Raw genomic sequence first — 15348 nt, 5'->3', positions numbered from 1 at the left:
GCATTTAATCACACACAGTCGATGTTATAGTTACCAATCCAGACTCTGGATCAACCTAGTGGCCAGCTAGGTTGATCACTGGTAGGGAGGAGCTGGGTTCTGTCGGTTGCGACACGATGCTCCGGGGAAGTCTTGGCAGGACGAACCCAAAGTTTCATGGCAAAACATGCTGTTTACAGTGATTTTCCTTCATTGGGACCAATGAGTTTGCACAGTCATGCTGTAATCAATTGTTTGATGAGTGCTTGTTTTCTTAAATTGTCCTTCTCATTCTTTATCTCGTTCTTTCAGCAAGTTCCTCAAGGAGTTATCCCATGCTGGTTTTGATCACAGCTATCTTGTCCCCATTGATAGGTGCCTGTCTCATCTTTAGAGTCGTCAATCTGCCCTCCTCTGCCTTTTCAATTGGGGTGCGTTGCAGCCTCCTGGAGCCCTTGCATCTGTCTCCAGTTCCTCCCTAGACCATCTGGTTCAGCGATGGCTTTCACACTTATCTCTTAACACACTCATTCCTCATTCACACACAAAACAAAATTAATGTACAGAGAACATTTTAAACAGGAACATCAAATTGCAATGCAAAAGAAAAACAATCATTGCATTCTTTTACTTATTTTAAAATGCTAAACCTACAACAAATTGGTGACCCTCAAAGGTCTGTCACTGCCTTGAAATCAGCACAGACACAGATTCTGGCTGATGTATCTCTACCAATGGCCCATTAGGCCATTCCTTTCTGCTATTCAAAAAGGATGGCTAGCAGGATATGATCAAATCATACATCAATACATTTAATACCTGTTACTTTACTATTCTTTAGCTTTCATTCTAAATTATAAAAAATACAAACATAAATCCTACTACAAGTGTACTGGGATCAACCAACATCTGTGAATTCAGCACATGCATCTTATCACCTTTCTACCCTTCAATATCTGAATCCTCTTTTAGTCCTACCTCAAATGTCAACTTACACTGAAAGTTGTTCAAGTGACTAATATAACCCTTTGTGTATGTTCTGTAGTCAGAAAATTGCCAAAAAAGCCAAGTTGTGGAAATCACTAGTTCACCAGTTCAGATAGCACATCTACTCGATACCCGTATGACTCATGCATTCTGCTTATGACAATCTTGAAATGTAAAATTTGACTTTACATACTTCAAAACAAATTGAACTGTGATCCACAACACATATTTATAAACTCATTCGACATATCCAGTGCTATTTCCTTAATTTAAAGCCTGCTTCTGCTCCCATTGAAGTCAATAGTTGTACTCCAGTTGACTTCAGTGGAAGCAAGCTACTATGTATTACACTCTTCTAGAGGGACACCATGTTTTATTTCTGTTTTTTTAAAGAGCATTTTAAAATGTCATCTTCTCAAATACTAACTGCTCAACTTCTTTGATGCTCAGTGGAATTCTTCCACAGGATAGGAAAGATTTTAAAGCTCTGGAATGGTAAATAAATATGGACAGTTAAGGATCAGTCATGACTTCATGATGTTGACTATCACAATCAGGCAAAGCAGAGAGAAAATGGTACTTTATTCTGGTATGAGTAAGTTTCAGAAAGGAGAATAGAATTCAGACGTCACCTCCTTTAATCCTCCCACAACAAGGTCTGACTTAAAGAGACCTTGTTGTGGGATATTAAAGTCTGACGGTCCTGTTACAAGAAGCACAGCAGTAGCCTATAGGTGAAATATTAATTTTGTTTTAATATTCTGGTTAAAACCACAAAGGAAGTGCCAGACTTGTGCTGCTATTTTGAGATGACCTGCCTTTACACAGAGCACTCAGAACAAAGCAATATTTGACTCTAAGAGTTAAGATGACTCAGATATAATTATCAGGCCTTTTTTAATCCTGTTTTACCTTCTTCCACCATGCATGATCTTTTTATGTGTGCTTAAAATCTTTGGTACTGGAGAATTATAGGTGGGAAGAGATCATCACCCTTGTGTTTTAGTGTCTTTCTGTAGTTTTCTCCCAACTGAATGGACTCTCTGTTTCCATCTCCAGGAATCAGTCATTTCTCACAGTTTCTGCAGTGCAGAATTTTCACAGTGTAATAGGTCGTGTTAACCACTTCACGCCACCCTGCAGATAATTGCCTCCCACCAAAGAGCAGCAGCACAGCCTCAATCTCTCCTGTCAAATTTGTTTCACTCTGATTAAATAATGAGTCATTGGGCCAGAGAGTCAGCGAGTGATCCTGTCTCCACCCACCCCACTCTGATTCCTCTATCCTTATACCCATTTACCATTCTGGAATACTCCCCCTTACAATTCTAGAAATGTCCCCATAATAATTATATTTCTATGAAAAAGCTTATATCAATCATTCATATATGTGATAATGTCCCACTAAAACAAGCTGGACTGGTTTAGCCTTTTGCAAGACAACTGTGATCATCCATATTTTATTTACCGGGTTAAATATTCTAGAAGCCAAGATTCCTTATCTTAACATTTGCATGATTTGATTTAGTCCTCGGTACTAATAAAACAATCCAATTTAATAATCTGGCTTGTATTAATCCAAAGATTCGAGTTTACAGTCCCAGCATTGCCTGTCATAAATAACCAGCAATTCTGAAAAATGTTGACAGCAGTTCTACAATGCAACACTTTTCTCTTTTATTATAATTAATTGTCCAAATAAATAAAAATAATTCATTTTTATTCTAATTATTCTTCCCTCTCCCTGCCCAAGAGAAGAAAGGCTCCTGGGTCTTGGGCAGAGGGGAAGCACTGAGACAGTGGGAGTTGTGGGAGGAAGGAATATGAGAAAAGTTGCTGGTTTGACTTGGGCATTTTTAAAAATCATGGGATTGGACAAGCTTCTTGTGTTATTCCAAGAACTCCTCCTGTAGGCACTGATATCCTTTGATTTTTGATTAATTCACAAGAGCTGGCAAAAGTGGGTTAAATGCTAATCAGGAGTATATAAACCAACAGGTAGCTTCCAATGCACAGGAGGTGAGTGGGAAGTGAGTAAGTAGAACGTCTGGAACATACAGGCCCTGGGAATTGTGGGATGCTATTGAAGGACTCTATCATCATGAACTCAGGAACATGTACTTTAATTGCCTCCTCACTGCAAAGTGTGCAGGTAGGACTGGACCTTAAAGCAAAACCCACGCTTTAATTTATGCCCCCAGCCATACAAGTGAGCATGGATTCAAAGCATATATAAGAACATGCTTAAGGACTTGTGTGTGGATAGAAGAGGAGGTTGGACTAAAACAATAAAAACACAGGGTAAGCCTATAGCACAGACATATCCTCATTGACTGGGTTGCCACCTGCCCAGGTCTTCCAAGAATTATTCATTTTCAAGGTAGAATTCCCAGGAAATCTGTTTCATGTTCTCTGTGTGTGTGTATATAAATCTCTCCTCTGTTTTTTCCACCAAATGCATCCGATGAAGTGAGCTGTAGCTCACGAAAGCTTATGCTCTAATAAATTTGTTAATCTCTAAGGTGCCACCAGTACTCCTTTTCTTTCAGGAAATCTGTAAGGGTGTTCAGTACACACTCTCAGCTGTCCAGTTTTGTGGGCTCAGGATCATCCCAGATGTCCTGGTTGTTTTTACCTCAGAGGTGGCAACACTACTAACTGATGCCATGCTAAGAAGAGGATCTGAGGGAAACCCCTCCTAGTGTAAAGAACACAGAGGGCCTGTCCCTTGGGTAAATATCTGACCCTATCTCATACAGAGGAGTGTCAGTCAGAGCAGACAAAATAAAGTACTATCTCAAATCCCAGAGTAATAAAACAGGAACTGGGGCTTTATTAGGTATTGGGAACTCAGGATAAGGGGCAGTAGAAAAGGGGATAAGGATAATAAAAGACAAAAACAACAATACATAAGCTATACCCCTCCAACCATTTGCAGCTGCTAAAAACCACCTTCCAGCAGTTGCCTTCGCAGATTGTGAATTTAGGCTCAGTCTTTGACGGGTGATGCAGTACTGAAATCAGTGTCCATTTTAAAATAAAAAATAAAAATAAATAAACAAGGATGTTCTTAAAAGTATTCACAGGAAGGATGTTAAGATCATCCCTGTAGCTCTCTGTGCTGCATTCAAATATGTAGGTAGTTTGGCTCTTGGTAGCCTGGATGTGACACTCCTCTGACTCCCTGATTTCTGGTGTCTGCTGAGATGACACTGTTCAATATCCCAGAACTCCAAAAAGGACTCAATATCTTCCCCTGGATAGGAATGTGGAGGGTAGAAGGTTCCTCCCTGACTGTGATGCTTCTTTCCCTGTTGTACTCCAAACAGAGCCAAAAACAAAAGTAAAACCAAGCCCTTTGTCTCTGAGTTCTGGTTTATTATTGGTTCTGGTTGTGTTGCTACCCAGTTCTCTCTCTGCTCTGGACTGTCAACAATGTGGGAAACAGCGTCCTGAACTTCTGCCCCCGTTGCTGCTGTAGTCCAGAGGGGAGTTGAGGACGGGAAACTGGTGCTTGCCCCTTGTGGGAGGCAAGCAGGGTTCTCTCAGGCATGTGGCTAGGGGAAGCCACTTAATGAAGCTGGGGTGCCCCCACAACAACAGTGTGTGTGCCTCTTCCATAACATGCTGGGGTAACTCTTAGAACAAAATTGCTGCTCTCTCTGAAGAAAGGCAGAGTTCTTAGAAATTCAATTCACAGGGAAAAAATGGTGTCACAGCTTCATAGCTAAATATACCACAGTTTGGGCTAATGAGAGAGTTGTGAGAGGTGCTCTGATTGGCTGTTCACCAGTCCAAAGGGAAGGGGTTTAGATTCATAGATACTAAGGTCAGAAGGGACCATTCTGATCATCTAGTCTGACCTCCTGCACAATGCAGGCCACAGAATCTCACCCACCCACTCCTACGAAAAACCTCACCTATATCTGAGCTATATCTGAGCAATATCCAATCTGCACTGGAGGAAAATTCCTTCCCGACCCCAAATATGGTGATCAGCTAAACCCTGAGCATATGGGCAAGATTCACCAGCCAGATACTACAGAAAATTCTATCAATGAAGTTTATCAATGAATCTGATATTGCAAATTCTGAATACCTAAGTTCTTTTTGCAAATATTAAACATTTTTGTGATCACAGCAAAGTATTTGAAAATGACTGTAAATGGCAGTAAACAACAAATGTGATATATTGACCAAGGGACGGGTATTACTTCAAGGGTTATCTTTGTCTTCACGAATCAAGATACATCAGCAAATGATTGGCATGGTTTTTCATCCTTCCTCTGCCAGTGCAGCGGGTTCTGTGTGAGCTGCCTTCTTCTCACAAATCCAGGGGTTTCGCTCATCACAAGAATCGGACTTGGCTCCTCTATTGAGGAAAAGTACACAATGCTGTAGAGTACCATGTTGGGTGATCGTAAACCTAGGATGGAAATGCACAGTTTACTGCCTGCTAGCGACATATACGAATCCCCAGCAGTCGTACTCATTGTTCAGTTAGTAGGGCAGCAGGTAGGAGAGATGGGCACAATTTCTAAAATAATTTGGGAATGTAATGATCATGAAAGTCAGGAGGAAAAAGCAGTGGAAAAAACTAGGCCAGGGATAGACAGCTTCCTATCACAGCTCTGCCAATGTCCCTGACTCTGGAGCTGCAGCACACCCTGCTATTCCAGCCCAGGGCCCCCCTCCCAACAACTTTACCAATGCACCTCATCCCTCTCTCTTGCATAACAGAGATCTCATTTTCATCCGGTTATCCTGTAGGAATAATAAGATGAGGAAAAATACTAAATGTTATATAGTGAAGAGGGGCAGGCATGCCAGGGGTGGCGATGAATGAACCTAATGAATGAAACAAATTGTGCCTCCCCAAATCTGTGTGTGTGTGTGTGTGTGTGTGTGTAGGATCCCTGGATAAAAACTGCCCACCTGAGGCACCATCTCTCCAATGCTTCTCAGGGGCCGTGTAGCTGCATGTATCCCCTATGCTTTGCTGTGGCATAAACGCCTGCTGCTTGTAGAACATATATAGCAAGCCCAAATAGAAGGGAACAGTTTCTCTCACTGAGAGTCACCTACAGGTCACTGGTGAGAGATGTGTCATCGTCCCACACCCAGGGCTCATTGTCTGTCTTACGAGATAGTCCAATCCAGTGGTAAGTAAATGTCACTGACTTTATGAAATCCTGTATGGGAACATAATCAAATCATTTAAGCCCAATCCATGCTATTTGACCATTTTATCACTGTATGGCTATCAGGGAATGGAATGTGACTGAGGAGTCCTGAACAGAGTCCATGTGCTGAGCTTCCTGCCCTGCCCATAATTGTCCCTGAAGAGTTAGATTTAGTTTTTTTTCTCCCAGTTAGTATATCCACAGATTTTATAGATTTTTTTATAAATTTTTATAAATTTTGTTGCGACTTATCTCTTCTCTCCCTCTAGGTCACTCCACAGGCCAGCCACCATCCTTCCAACTGGGGATCCTGGATGAGGTTCCCTTCAGGACCTGTCATTACTGCTCCTTAGTGAGGACCAGGAGTTGTGGCGGGATGTGAGACACCTTCACCCTTTGGTGCCAATGGACCTTCCCACAGGCTGCATCTGCTAGTTTGGGGTCTAATCCACAGCATGCTGAAGTCAATACATGTCTTTCCATTGATTGCAAATGTGTTTGGCTTCAGGGTTAGCTGGGATTAGGATTTCTTTTTGTACCTTTTACTAGTGCACAAAATCTTGTTGTATACACTTTGTGAGACAGTTATATTTTGGGGTAACTCAAGGAATCACCTTGCTAAGCACCTCAAATCCTTGAGTTGGCCCATTGCACACTGCAGTGATCATGGTGGACAGGAATCTGTACTGGTTGGGGAATAGGGCTGGAGGGAAAAAAATGTTTTGCAGTCCTGCCCAAAAATACAGAGGTTGGTTCTGGAAAGTGAAGGGTAAGAGATTACCAGTTCTTCCTTGTTTTCAATCTTAAGAAGGTTGGAGCCCAAAGAAAGGCAATAATCTTTACTCTCTTGCCAAGTTTTCCATTTTGAAGGAAAGTGATAACAATAGTCTCCATGCTGCCTCCAGTTCTCTGGGCAAGGGCTGAATTTACTTCCTTGAAAAGAAAACACATTCATAGCCTCATCAGATATCTGGCCAATGGGTGTGATGCAATCTGATATTGTTTAATGTCATTTACTGATTTGTATATGTTGCTCTATTGCTCTCCATTGGATAGAAAACAACGTATTCAAGAATTTGATTTTCTCCCTAGTTGATGCCTCTAAAAAGGATATAATCTCCACAGTCTATCTCAAGTGATAGAGGCCTGTGCTATGGAAGCTGAAAGGTATCATTTCTATTGCAGATTTCAGAGTAGCAACCGTGTTAGTTTGTATTCGCAAAAAGAAAAGGAGTACTTGTGGCACCTTAGACACGAACAAATTTATTTGAGCATAAGCTTTCGTGAGCTACAGCTCGCTTCATCGGATGCATTCAGATAGTAGAAGTATGTAGTTTAGCTCCTGACTGGTGGCTTGCAGATATACGGATGTAGATTTGTTATGATCCGATCTCCACCTAAACCACCCTTTAATTCATCTGAGCTATTGCTGGCCTGCTCATTCTGTACCTCTCACAGCACCAAAAGTGATGACTACAGCTGTAGGGCTGGCAAAGCCTCACTGTCTTTTGTATCTACAAACTTATGGTTACAGTGTTTAGTTTGGGAATTCTGCATGATTTACGTCAGGCCAAATCACATTTGGTTTTCATGTCCCATCAGGGCCCCTGTAAGTGAAGTATTAGAGATGTTAGGCAGCTTATGTTGTTGTACTCTAAGGTTTTTATTATTTACAGCAACTTCTCTTTCGCAGTTCTTCTCATGCTGTGGTGTTTCAGGAGGCTATATGCTGATGTGGTTATTCTCAATAAATTTCTTTGCTTTATTTTGTAATCGTTTGTTTCCCCTCTCACTCCTCTAAGTTCTCCTGCACTTACTGCTTTCCTTCTTCAGCCTAGAGCTGCTGAGTTCAATGAACAGGAATCCCATCCGTTCTTGCTTGAGTTACTGAAGAAGCAATAAGTGCATAAGCAACAGGTGAGCTCCATTTCTGTTCATTTCAGCCACATGTACTCAGCAAAATTTGTATTTTTAGATCTCCCTACATTGCTCATTCAGCATGTTTAGTTGGTTTCATTTGGCTTTGTTATTGAGAACCTTCATGCTGCAATATTATGAGATAATTATATGCAATTTATTTTTCCTTTTGTCATCAGGAAGCTGAACAATGTGGACAGCTGTGTTTGCATACAGGCTTGTTTATCAGCCTGAGATAGAATTTTGGGGTTGATTTTTTGACACTCATATCTTATACTAATATGTGTGAACAAAGAACAAAAGACACTGTGTGTGCTGCTTCTCCCTAGCCAGATGGGTTTGTTAATACAATGGGAAGAGATAAGAGATAGAGCAGTTAAAGTGTTACAGGGTATGGTGGGAGTGTAATATATAAGCATACACTGGAAGACTGCCTGGCTCTTCTCCCAAGGCAAGGTCAAGCAACCAGTCAGGAGGGGCAAGGAGGAATGGGGGGAAGGCATAAGAAACACTAAAAGCCAAAGAAAAGCCTTGCCTTGGCCAGAGCGTAACCTCACTCCTTACCCCTCTCATGGGATTCAAAAGAGGTGGGACGAAGACCCAAACTCGAGACCCTACCAAATGGAACATGACCATAAATTGTAAGGGGTGTGATAGGGGCATGCACTGCAGGTATATTTGGGCCTGCTAAAGAGGAGGAGATGGGAATTAGGAATGGGAGGGGGGAACGGGGACGCAGGCAAGGCTCTGCAGTGTCAGAACTGGGAAGGGAACACTGGGAAACAGACTCTGCCAGAGTGTAGAGCTATGGATATGCTTGTTTGGAACTAACCCCAATAAACATTGGATTGCTTGCACTTCGGATTTCTGGTCTTCTGCTTTCTGTCTGTGTGACAAGAACCTCAGGAGAGGGTGAAGGGAAAGCCCTCTAACAAGCTGATCCAACTAAAATATTTACCTCTGGTTTCCTTGTATGATTCTTGACCAGGAGTTTTAGTCTGTTGCTGCTGATATGCATTTCCCAGCTGGCTAAAATTTCCTGATGGATGGGAGTCCTGGAAAACTTGCATTTGCAATTATATCAATACATTACACCACTTAAAATGAAAAATCAATTTTGCATTTTAAGGAAACACAAATAGCATCATTGCATTAATGTTTAACTGGGGTTGCTTGCTTGTGTGTTTAATAACATTACTTTTTTTGCTAAAGAAAAGTTTTGAAATTTGATTCTTTGAACATGTATGGAAGAACTTACCTGTGAATTTTCTCTGTACAATAATCCCTGTACAGAAGAAGGTGCATATTCTACAGTAAGAATAGGAAAGTAAACCCTAACATCTAGGCTTATAAGAATAAAATATGAGACCAAATCAAAATGCACCCTAAATCAGGGGATGGCTGGAGGAGAGCGGTTATGTACAAGCCACTGCATCTGCTTTTCTGCATTACATCAGTTTTACATCAGTGTAGCACAGTGGACTGACAATGGCATAAAACTGGATTAATGCAGGAGTGTATCAGTCCCCCCGTGTCTTTTCTGCAATTACTTACACTTGGCAATCAAGGCCACCACTGCTCCTAGTGATACCAGGTGGAGGACCCCCACAATCACTGCAATGATCCGCCAGGGAGAAGATGGAGTAGGAGAATCTAAAAAGAACATAAAGATGGGCAGAATGAGCCACTTTTCTGAGTATCTGGCATCAGATTACTGTTTATCTGAGGTTTCAGAGTAGCAGCCGTGTTAGTCTGTATTCGCAAAAAGAAAAGGAGTACTTGTGGCACCTTAGAGACTAACAAATTTATTGGAGCATAAGCTTTCGTGAGCTACAGCTCACTTCATCCGATGCATCCGATGAAGTGAGCTGTAGCTCACGAAAGCTTATGCTCCAATAAATTTGTTAGTCTCTAAGGTGCCACAAGTACTCCTTTTCTTTTTGTTTATCTGAGCAACACCCAGGTCCCAAAGCTATCCACCAGAGCAGTCTGAAAACCAGCCCCTCTATAACTGCCATTGCCAGGTGCTTGTACTCATGAGTACTGTTCATGACTGCCAGAGCTGTGAGCCTCTTTCTCAAATCTCAAAGACCATCAACCAGATTGATAGTAGATGTTGTTATTGTCTTAGTAGCATAGCATTGGGCAAATAACAAATGAACATTCTAACTTTACTATTTCAAAAATCTAGTGTCAGTTTCCTGGGATGGAGCAGAGGTTTGACCATGGACAGTAGAACAGAAAATATGTTACCAGCTGGTTAACATACAATACCTTTGCTCTCAGAGTTCCTAGGTCTTTGTCTCCTCTGCTGCTCAGAAGTGTGACATTTCACTTCTGTGTAAGTCATTTCCTTCTTGCTCATTTCTAGAGGATGGTGAGTGTGGAAACTGTAGACTTTTCTTTAGTGGCCTATGATAGATGATGGCATTTGATGAAAAACCAATGGATCTAGAAATATCAAGTAAAAAATAACAGAATATTGCAATGATTGGTTTTAATTTACTGCATTACAATAGTCTGTAGTAAGAGGAACAGAAATGCAGGATTAAATGGCGTACTGAGTTAAGTACATGCATCCTATCATCTTTGTCTATTATCTGCCCTCTATTTAACTATATAATGACAACATATTCTGGTTACCTCTGAGTCTCAGAAAACTGGATATTAAAATGGATCAACGTAGACCACCTTTAATACTATTCACAGTGGTTTAGATTGCAAACACTTCAGGGCTGCGACTGTCTCTCATTGTGTGTTCACACAGTGTCTAGCACAATGGCACCCATAGCTTGTATGTTGCCTCCAAGCTCTACGGTAATAAAAATATTAAATAGACATAATGTTTATAAGTCTAGTATTTTGCTCTCCAAAGTGCTACCCATCAGCAGAAGAAGTGAGAGGCTATTGTTACTAGTTAGATTCAGGTTTTAAGAGGCTTGAAGGAGACAGTCAAAAGGATACCGGATAAAAAAATTGGTGCTGGAAACCCCATTGCATGAGTCTGTTTAACATGGACTGTAACAAAATTTACTTTTGGGGAGAAATCCAGTAGTCTGAGGGATGTGTTTATGTGTGCAAGGGATAATGGTCAAGATAGCCTTGTCCCGTAGGTCTTTTCTCATTTCTGTATTTCAGTAAAGTTAATTAATGATAATCAGTCATATAAAAGCATCACCTGCATTCTCTGTCTCTAAAAGATACCATGCAGTGTTTTTTGTAGTTGTGTTGGTCCCAGGATATTAGAGAGACAAGCTGGGAGAGGTAATAATTTTTATTGGGCCAACTTCCATTGATGAGAGAGAGAAACGCACTTGCACAGAGCTCTTCTTCAGGTCAGAAGAGCAAAGTGTAAGCTTGAAAGCTTGTCTCTCTCACCAACAGAAGCTGGTCCAATAAAAGACCTCATTCATATTTGCTCTCTAAAAGATACTGACTAATATATAGAAAAAAAGGGAAAATTTTCAACTCCTGTTGTCTATTGCACTTAGACCAAGAATTTTTGGCCTTTTTAGCGATATTAGTTATAGGTCGGTATTCTTTTTTCTTTTGCATAATGTATTCCTTTTCACCAGTGCAGACCAAGTCACTATTCAGAGATCCATGTAATGCCAGTACAGTTCTGTTCTGCTTGCTCCTACAATTTGCTGAGTAACTTTTTTTGTATTGCTGAGTACCACTGATATTAATAGAATTTGAGATCACTCGATGTTTTGCAATACCAGGACTCATCCTTTCCATTTTTAAATATCTCACGTGATTGTGTTCTCAGCAACTCCTTCAGAAAGCTATTGCACAGTCACTCCCTGTTAGAAACTGTTTCTAGTATCTAGCTTAAATTTTATTTTTCTTAATTCTGTACCATTATTCCATATTATATTTGGAATTATCTGAAACAATCTCTTCCTCTGTCCTTTGTGTTTACATCTCTCAAATATTTGTAGTCTGTGCCAAGCTCTCCAAACTGCACTCTTCTTTCATCACTAGTTAGCAACCTTAGCCTATACCTGTTCCCTTCTTTTCATTTTACCTCATCCCTCATTAGACAATCACTCTAGCCTTTTACTCTCTAGTGTTTCCCTTCTCTGAATACCCTCAGATTTAATACATGTGGTTAGTATGGAGGTGTTCAGAACAGAATGCACTATTCTGTGTGTGGCACCCTGCTCTCTGACAAGCTCTTTTCTGCTTACACAAATGTAAATTAGCTATTGGCTGCTATATCATTCATTTCACCCAGTATGTCCGTTAGCATTGTTGATTTCCAAATGTCTTAGGGCTGAATGCTCAAAAGGATGTTCTAATGCTCAGTGTCACAACACTTACTTTTTATGTGCCTGAAAAAATCACTGTGATACACAAAGCCTGAGTTATAGTGCCTGGCTCTCTATAGAATGAATGGAGAGAGGTGCCTTAGACTGTGATGCACCAAAGCCACCATGCTAGGCAGAGAGCTGCCTAAGTTAGCCAATGGGAGATGCTGACAAGAGGAGTGTGTGCTAAGCCCCAACCTCTCAGAGTTTGGTGCCTTATGCCACTTTAGCAAGAAGGCAGGGGGATTAGGACTTCCCTCATAACCATACGTCAGCACAAGGGGAAGATCCCTGTTCAAATCCTGTCACTCAGAAGAGTGCTCTAACCACTGGGCTATGGCATAGTCTGATGCGGGGCTTCTTCCATCTCTCCTCTTGAAGCTGTTTCACTCTGGATAAATAATGAGCATTGCAGTAGGGTGCCCACGTCTCTGAATGCTCTAACCACCAGGGTATAGAGCCATCATGACTGTGTTCTCTCTCTTTTTCTCTGTCTCTTAAAGGCTCATTTGGGCCAGAGAAATGGAGAGACCAAGAGGGAGAACACAAACATGAGAAGATTGTATAGCTTTGTGGTTAGAACATTCAGAAATGTGGGATCCCCAGATCCAGTCCCCTGGCTCCAATGACTCTGTAAATATTCATCCGGAGTGTTACAGCTTCAACAGGAGAGCCTGAGTAAGCCTCACATCTGAATGTCCTGTAGTCCAATTGTTAAAGCAAGCTCCTGAGAGTTGGCAGGTCCCAGTTCAAACCTCTTTGCTACCTCAGATGGAGGCGGGGGATGTGGGCTTGAACTGGGAGTCTCCACCATCCCAGGTGGGTACACTCAGAGATGCTGGAACAATTTGTATAGTGGGAGTCCTGAGAGCCATTGAACCAAACTGTAAATCCTAATGGAAACCACTTCAAACCGGGAGTATGGCAGCACCCTCACCCCCTGGTTCCAGCACCTATGAGTACTCTTACCACTGGGTTAAAATTCATGAGAAGTCATCCTTGTTCCCCTTCACCCCCACCACAGCTGTTTTGTGTGGTGTTAGGCACACCATAACACACCTAGAAGACCAGGCCCTGAAGATTAATGCCTGTCTCCCCCCAGTTTGTGAATCACTGTGGAGCTTAGGCAGGAGATAGCTACCCAGACACTGACAGGGAGCCAGCAGTGTGCATGCCCAAAGGCACAAATATAGGTGCCTAGGAAACTTTTATTGCAAAAGTATAATTGCTGAGTGAGTTTAGATGCCTACAGGAGTTGGAAGGGGCATTTGTGCACTGCAGTGGAGCCAAAATTTACCACATCCGGAGATTTAATATTTCATTATTGTGTTATTTACAAATTAAGAACAAATACATTAGGTAAACCCAGACCCCACAAAGTCCTTTGTGATACCCCACTGATCACCTCCTTCAGAAGTTCATATTATTGTCTTTTATCTTTCCCCTTTGGTGACAGCCTTCAACAGTTTTCAGGACAAATGATTCAACTCCAAGCCAAGATAATGTGAACTCTTTTCTCAAGTATGTTTTCTTGAGATACTATATCAAATGCTTTCAACTATATATATCCCATCTATCACTTTTTGAGTCTAATGTTGAACTTATAGCTTTTGATTTTCATAGTAAAAATAACTAGAAATGGCATACAAATCCAGAATTTGAGATCAGACTTTTCTCTACTTTATATCTAATGCATGTTACTTCAAGGAGGAGTAGATCACTGAATTATAAATGGAGAACTATATGTCACCTGGACTGTCTCACCAGTCAGTCTTTAAACACACCATCCCGACTGCTTGTACTGAACTATAACAAAAGAAAAAAATAAAATCAAAGTTACATATCTATATAATATCTTTCATGGTAAACACTTTCACTCATTTCTTGAATTAGTAAACACAAGTGAATGTTACCTACATTTATGTTCTATTCTAATAACAATAAACCCAGAAGCATTTGGCCATGATATCTTTTTTTTTTTTGTACCTGTAGTTGTTTGGGAAGATGCAGGAGAGCTGGAAAAGACTTTTCCGTTCTGTGTCTGATCTGATCCTCTATATATGCATATCCAGGAAGTAAATATCTGTCCTTCTGGCTGTCCTGACAGAAGATGGAGAATGCAAGCCAAAAGAGAAAGTTTTAGTTACTTTATGATGTTCTGTCTGAAACCGCACAGGAAGTTCAATGGCTGCTAATTTGAGACCACCTCCCCCAGTCCAAAGTGCTCAGAATAAAGGGGCTTGCATCCTGAGTTACAGTGATGTGACTTGGCCCATCGTATTAAATTCAAAGTTAATTTACAGCTTTTTAAATGCTGAAGTTAGGAAGCAACAGTATCTATGACACACACAGTAGTTAGGCCAAACAATGTGTTAAACTTTGTGCTCCTAGGCTCTCAGTCTCTTGGAACAGTCTCCACTAGGGAAATACTTGAAGCTCGAGACTTCTGGACATTTAAAGTGACAGGACAGCACTAGGAAAGTGCTACAGGGAAACATCCTGCATTACTCCCTGGGATATAGGCTGAAGATCCAAGATTGTCTCATTTCTAACTTCTCCGACTGTCTGATCACCAGCCTCAACACAGGTGTGCCAGCAGCCCCAGCAAAACATCACCGTACCAGTAGGGCCAACACCAACCCCATCATCGTTTTCAGTCTTCTTTGCCCAGATCATGTGACACCAGAGTCAAGGAGAATGGGAACAAAGAGAAGAGAGTCAGCCTCTGAGGCAGATCAATGGGTAGTTTCAGGGTCATGGTGCCTAAGGCTATGTCTACACTAAGAGCTGGGGTGTGAGTATAGCCTGGTAGCATGGAGAGTGGCAGCAGAGGCATGGCTGAGCTGTGCCAAGTACACATCCATCTGAAATACCAGTACGAGTACATACCAGTGGGTATGTACTCAGCACAGCTAAGCCATCCCTACACTGCTGCTATCCTTGCTACTGCAGCTATACTGCTATTTACA

The 15348-nt window shown here is 41.4% G+C and overlaps 1 protein-coding gene across 2 annotated transcripts in view; it reads right to left on the bottom strand.

The window, feature by feature from the left end:
- LOC119848611 (killer cell lectin-like receptor subfamily G member 1) overlaps positions 1 to 14917 on the bottom strand; it is a 46915-nt gene extending 31998 nt beyond the window's left edge. The window contains exons 1-7 of one of the 2 annotated variants that reach the window (XM_043513784.1): positions 14366 to 14917; positions 10341 to 10517; positions 9621 to 9719; positions 9025 to 9129; positions 6931 to 7082; positions 6052 to 6158; positions 5039 to 5392 (exon numbers count right to left, since the gene is read on the bottom strand). In XM_043513784.1, coding sequence (XP_043369719.1) covers positions 5242 to 5392; positions 6052 to 6158; positions 6931 to 7082; positions 9025 to 9129; positions 9621 to 9719; positions 10341 to 10431 — 705 coding nt within the window. In that variant the 5' untranslated portion in view covers positions 10432 to 10517; positions 14366 to 14917 and the 3' untranslated portion in view covers positions 5039 to 5241. Of the gene's footprint in view, positions 1 to 5038; positions 5393 to 6051; positions 6159 to 6930; positions 7083 to 9024; positions 9130 to 9620; positions 9720 to 10340; positions 10518 to 14365 lie in introns of those variants that run through there. The other variant, XM_043513801.1, reaches the window with a different exon arrangement.
- Positions 14918 to 15348: the final 431 nt, after the last annotated feature.

The sequence above is a fragment of the Dermochelys coriacea genome, chromosome 1, assembly GCF_009764565.3.
Source record: "Dermochelys coriacea isolate rDerCor1 chromosome 1, rDerCor1.pri.v4, whole genome shotgun sequence".
Lineage (NCBI taxonomy): Eukaryota > Metazoa > Chordata > Testudines > Dermochelyidae > Dermochelys > Dermochelys coriacea.
This window is presented reverse-complemented; position numbering and strand designations above follow the sequence as displayed.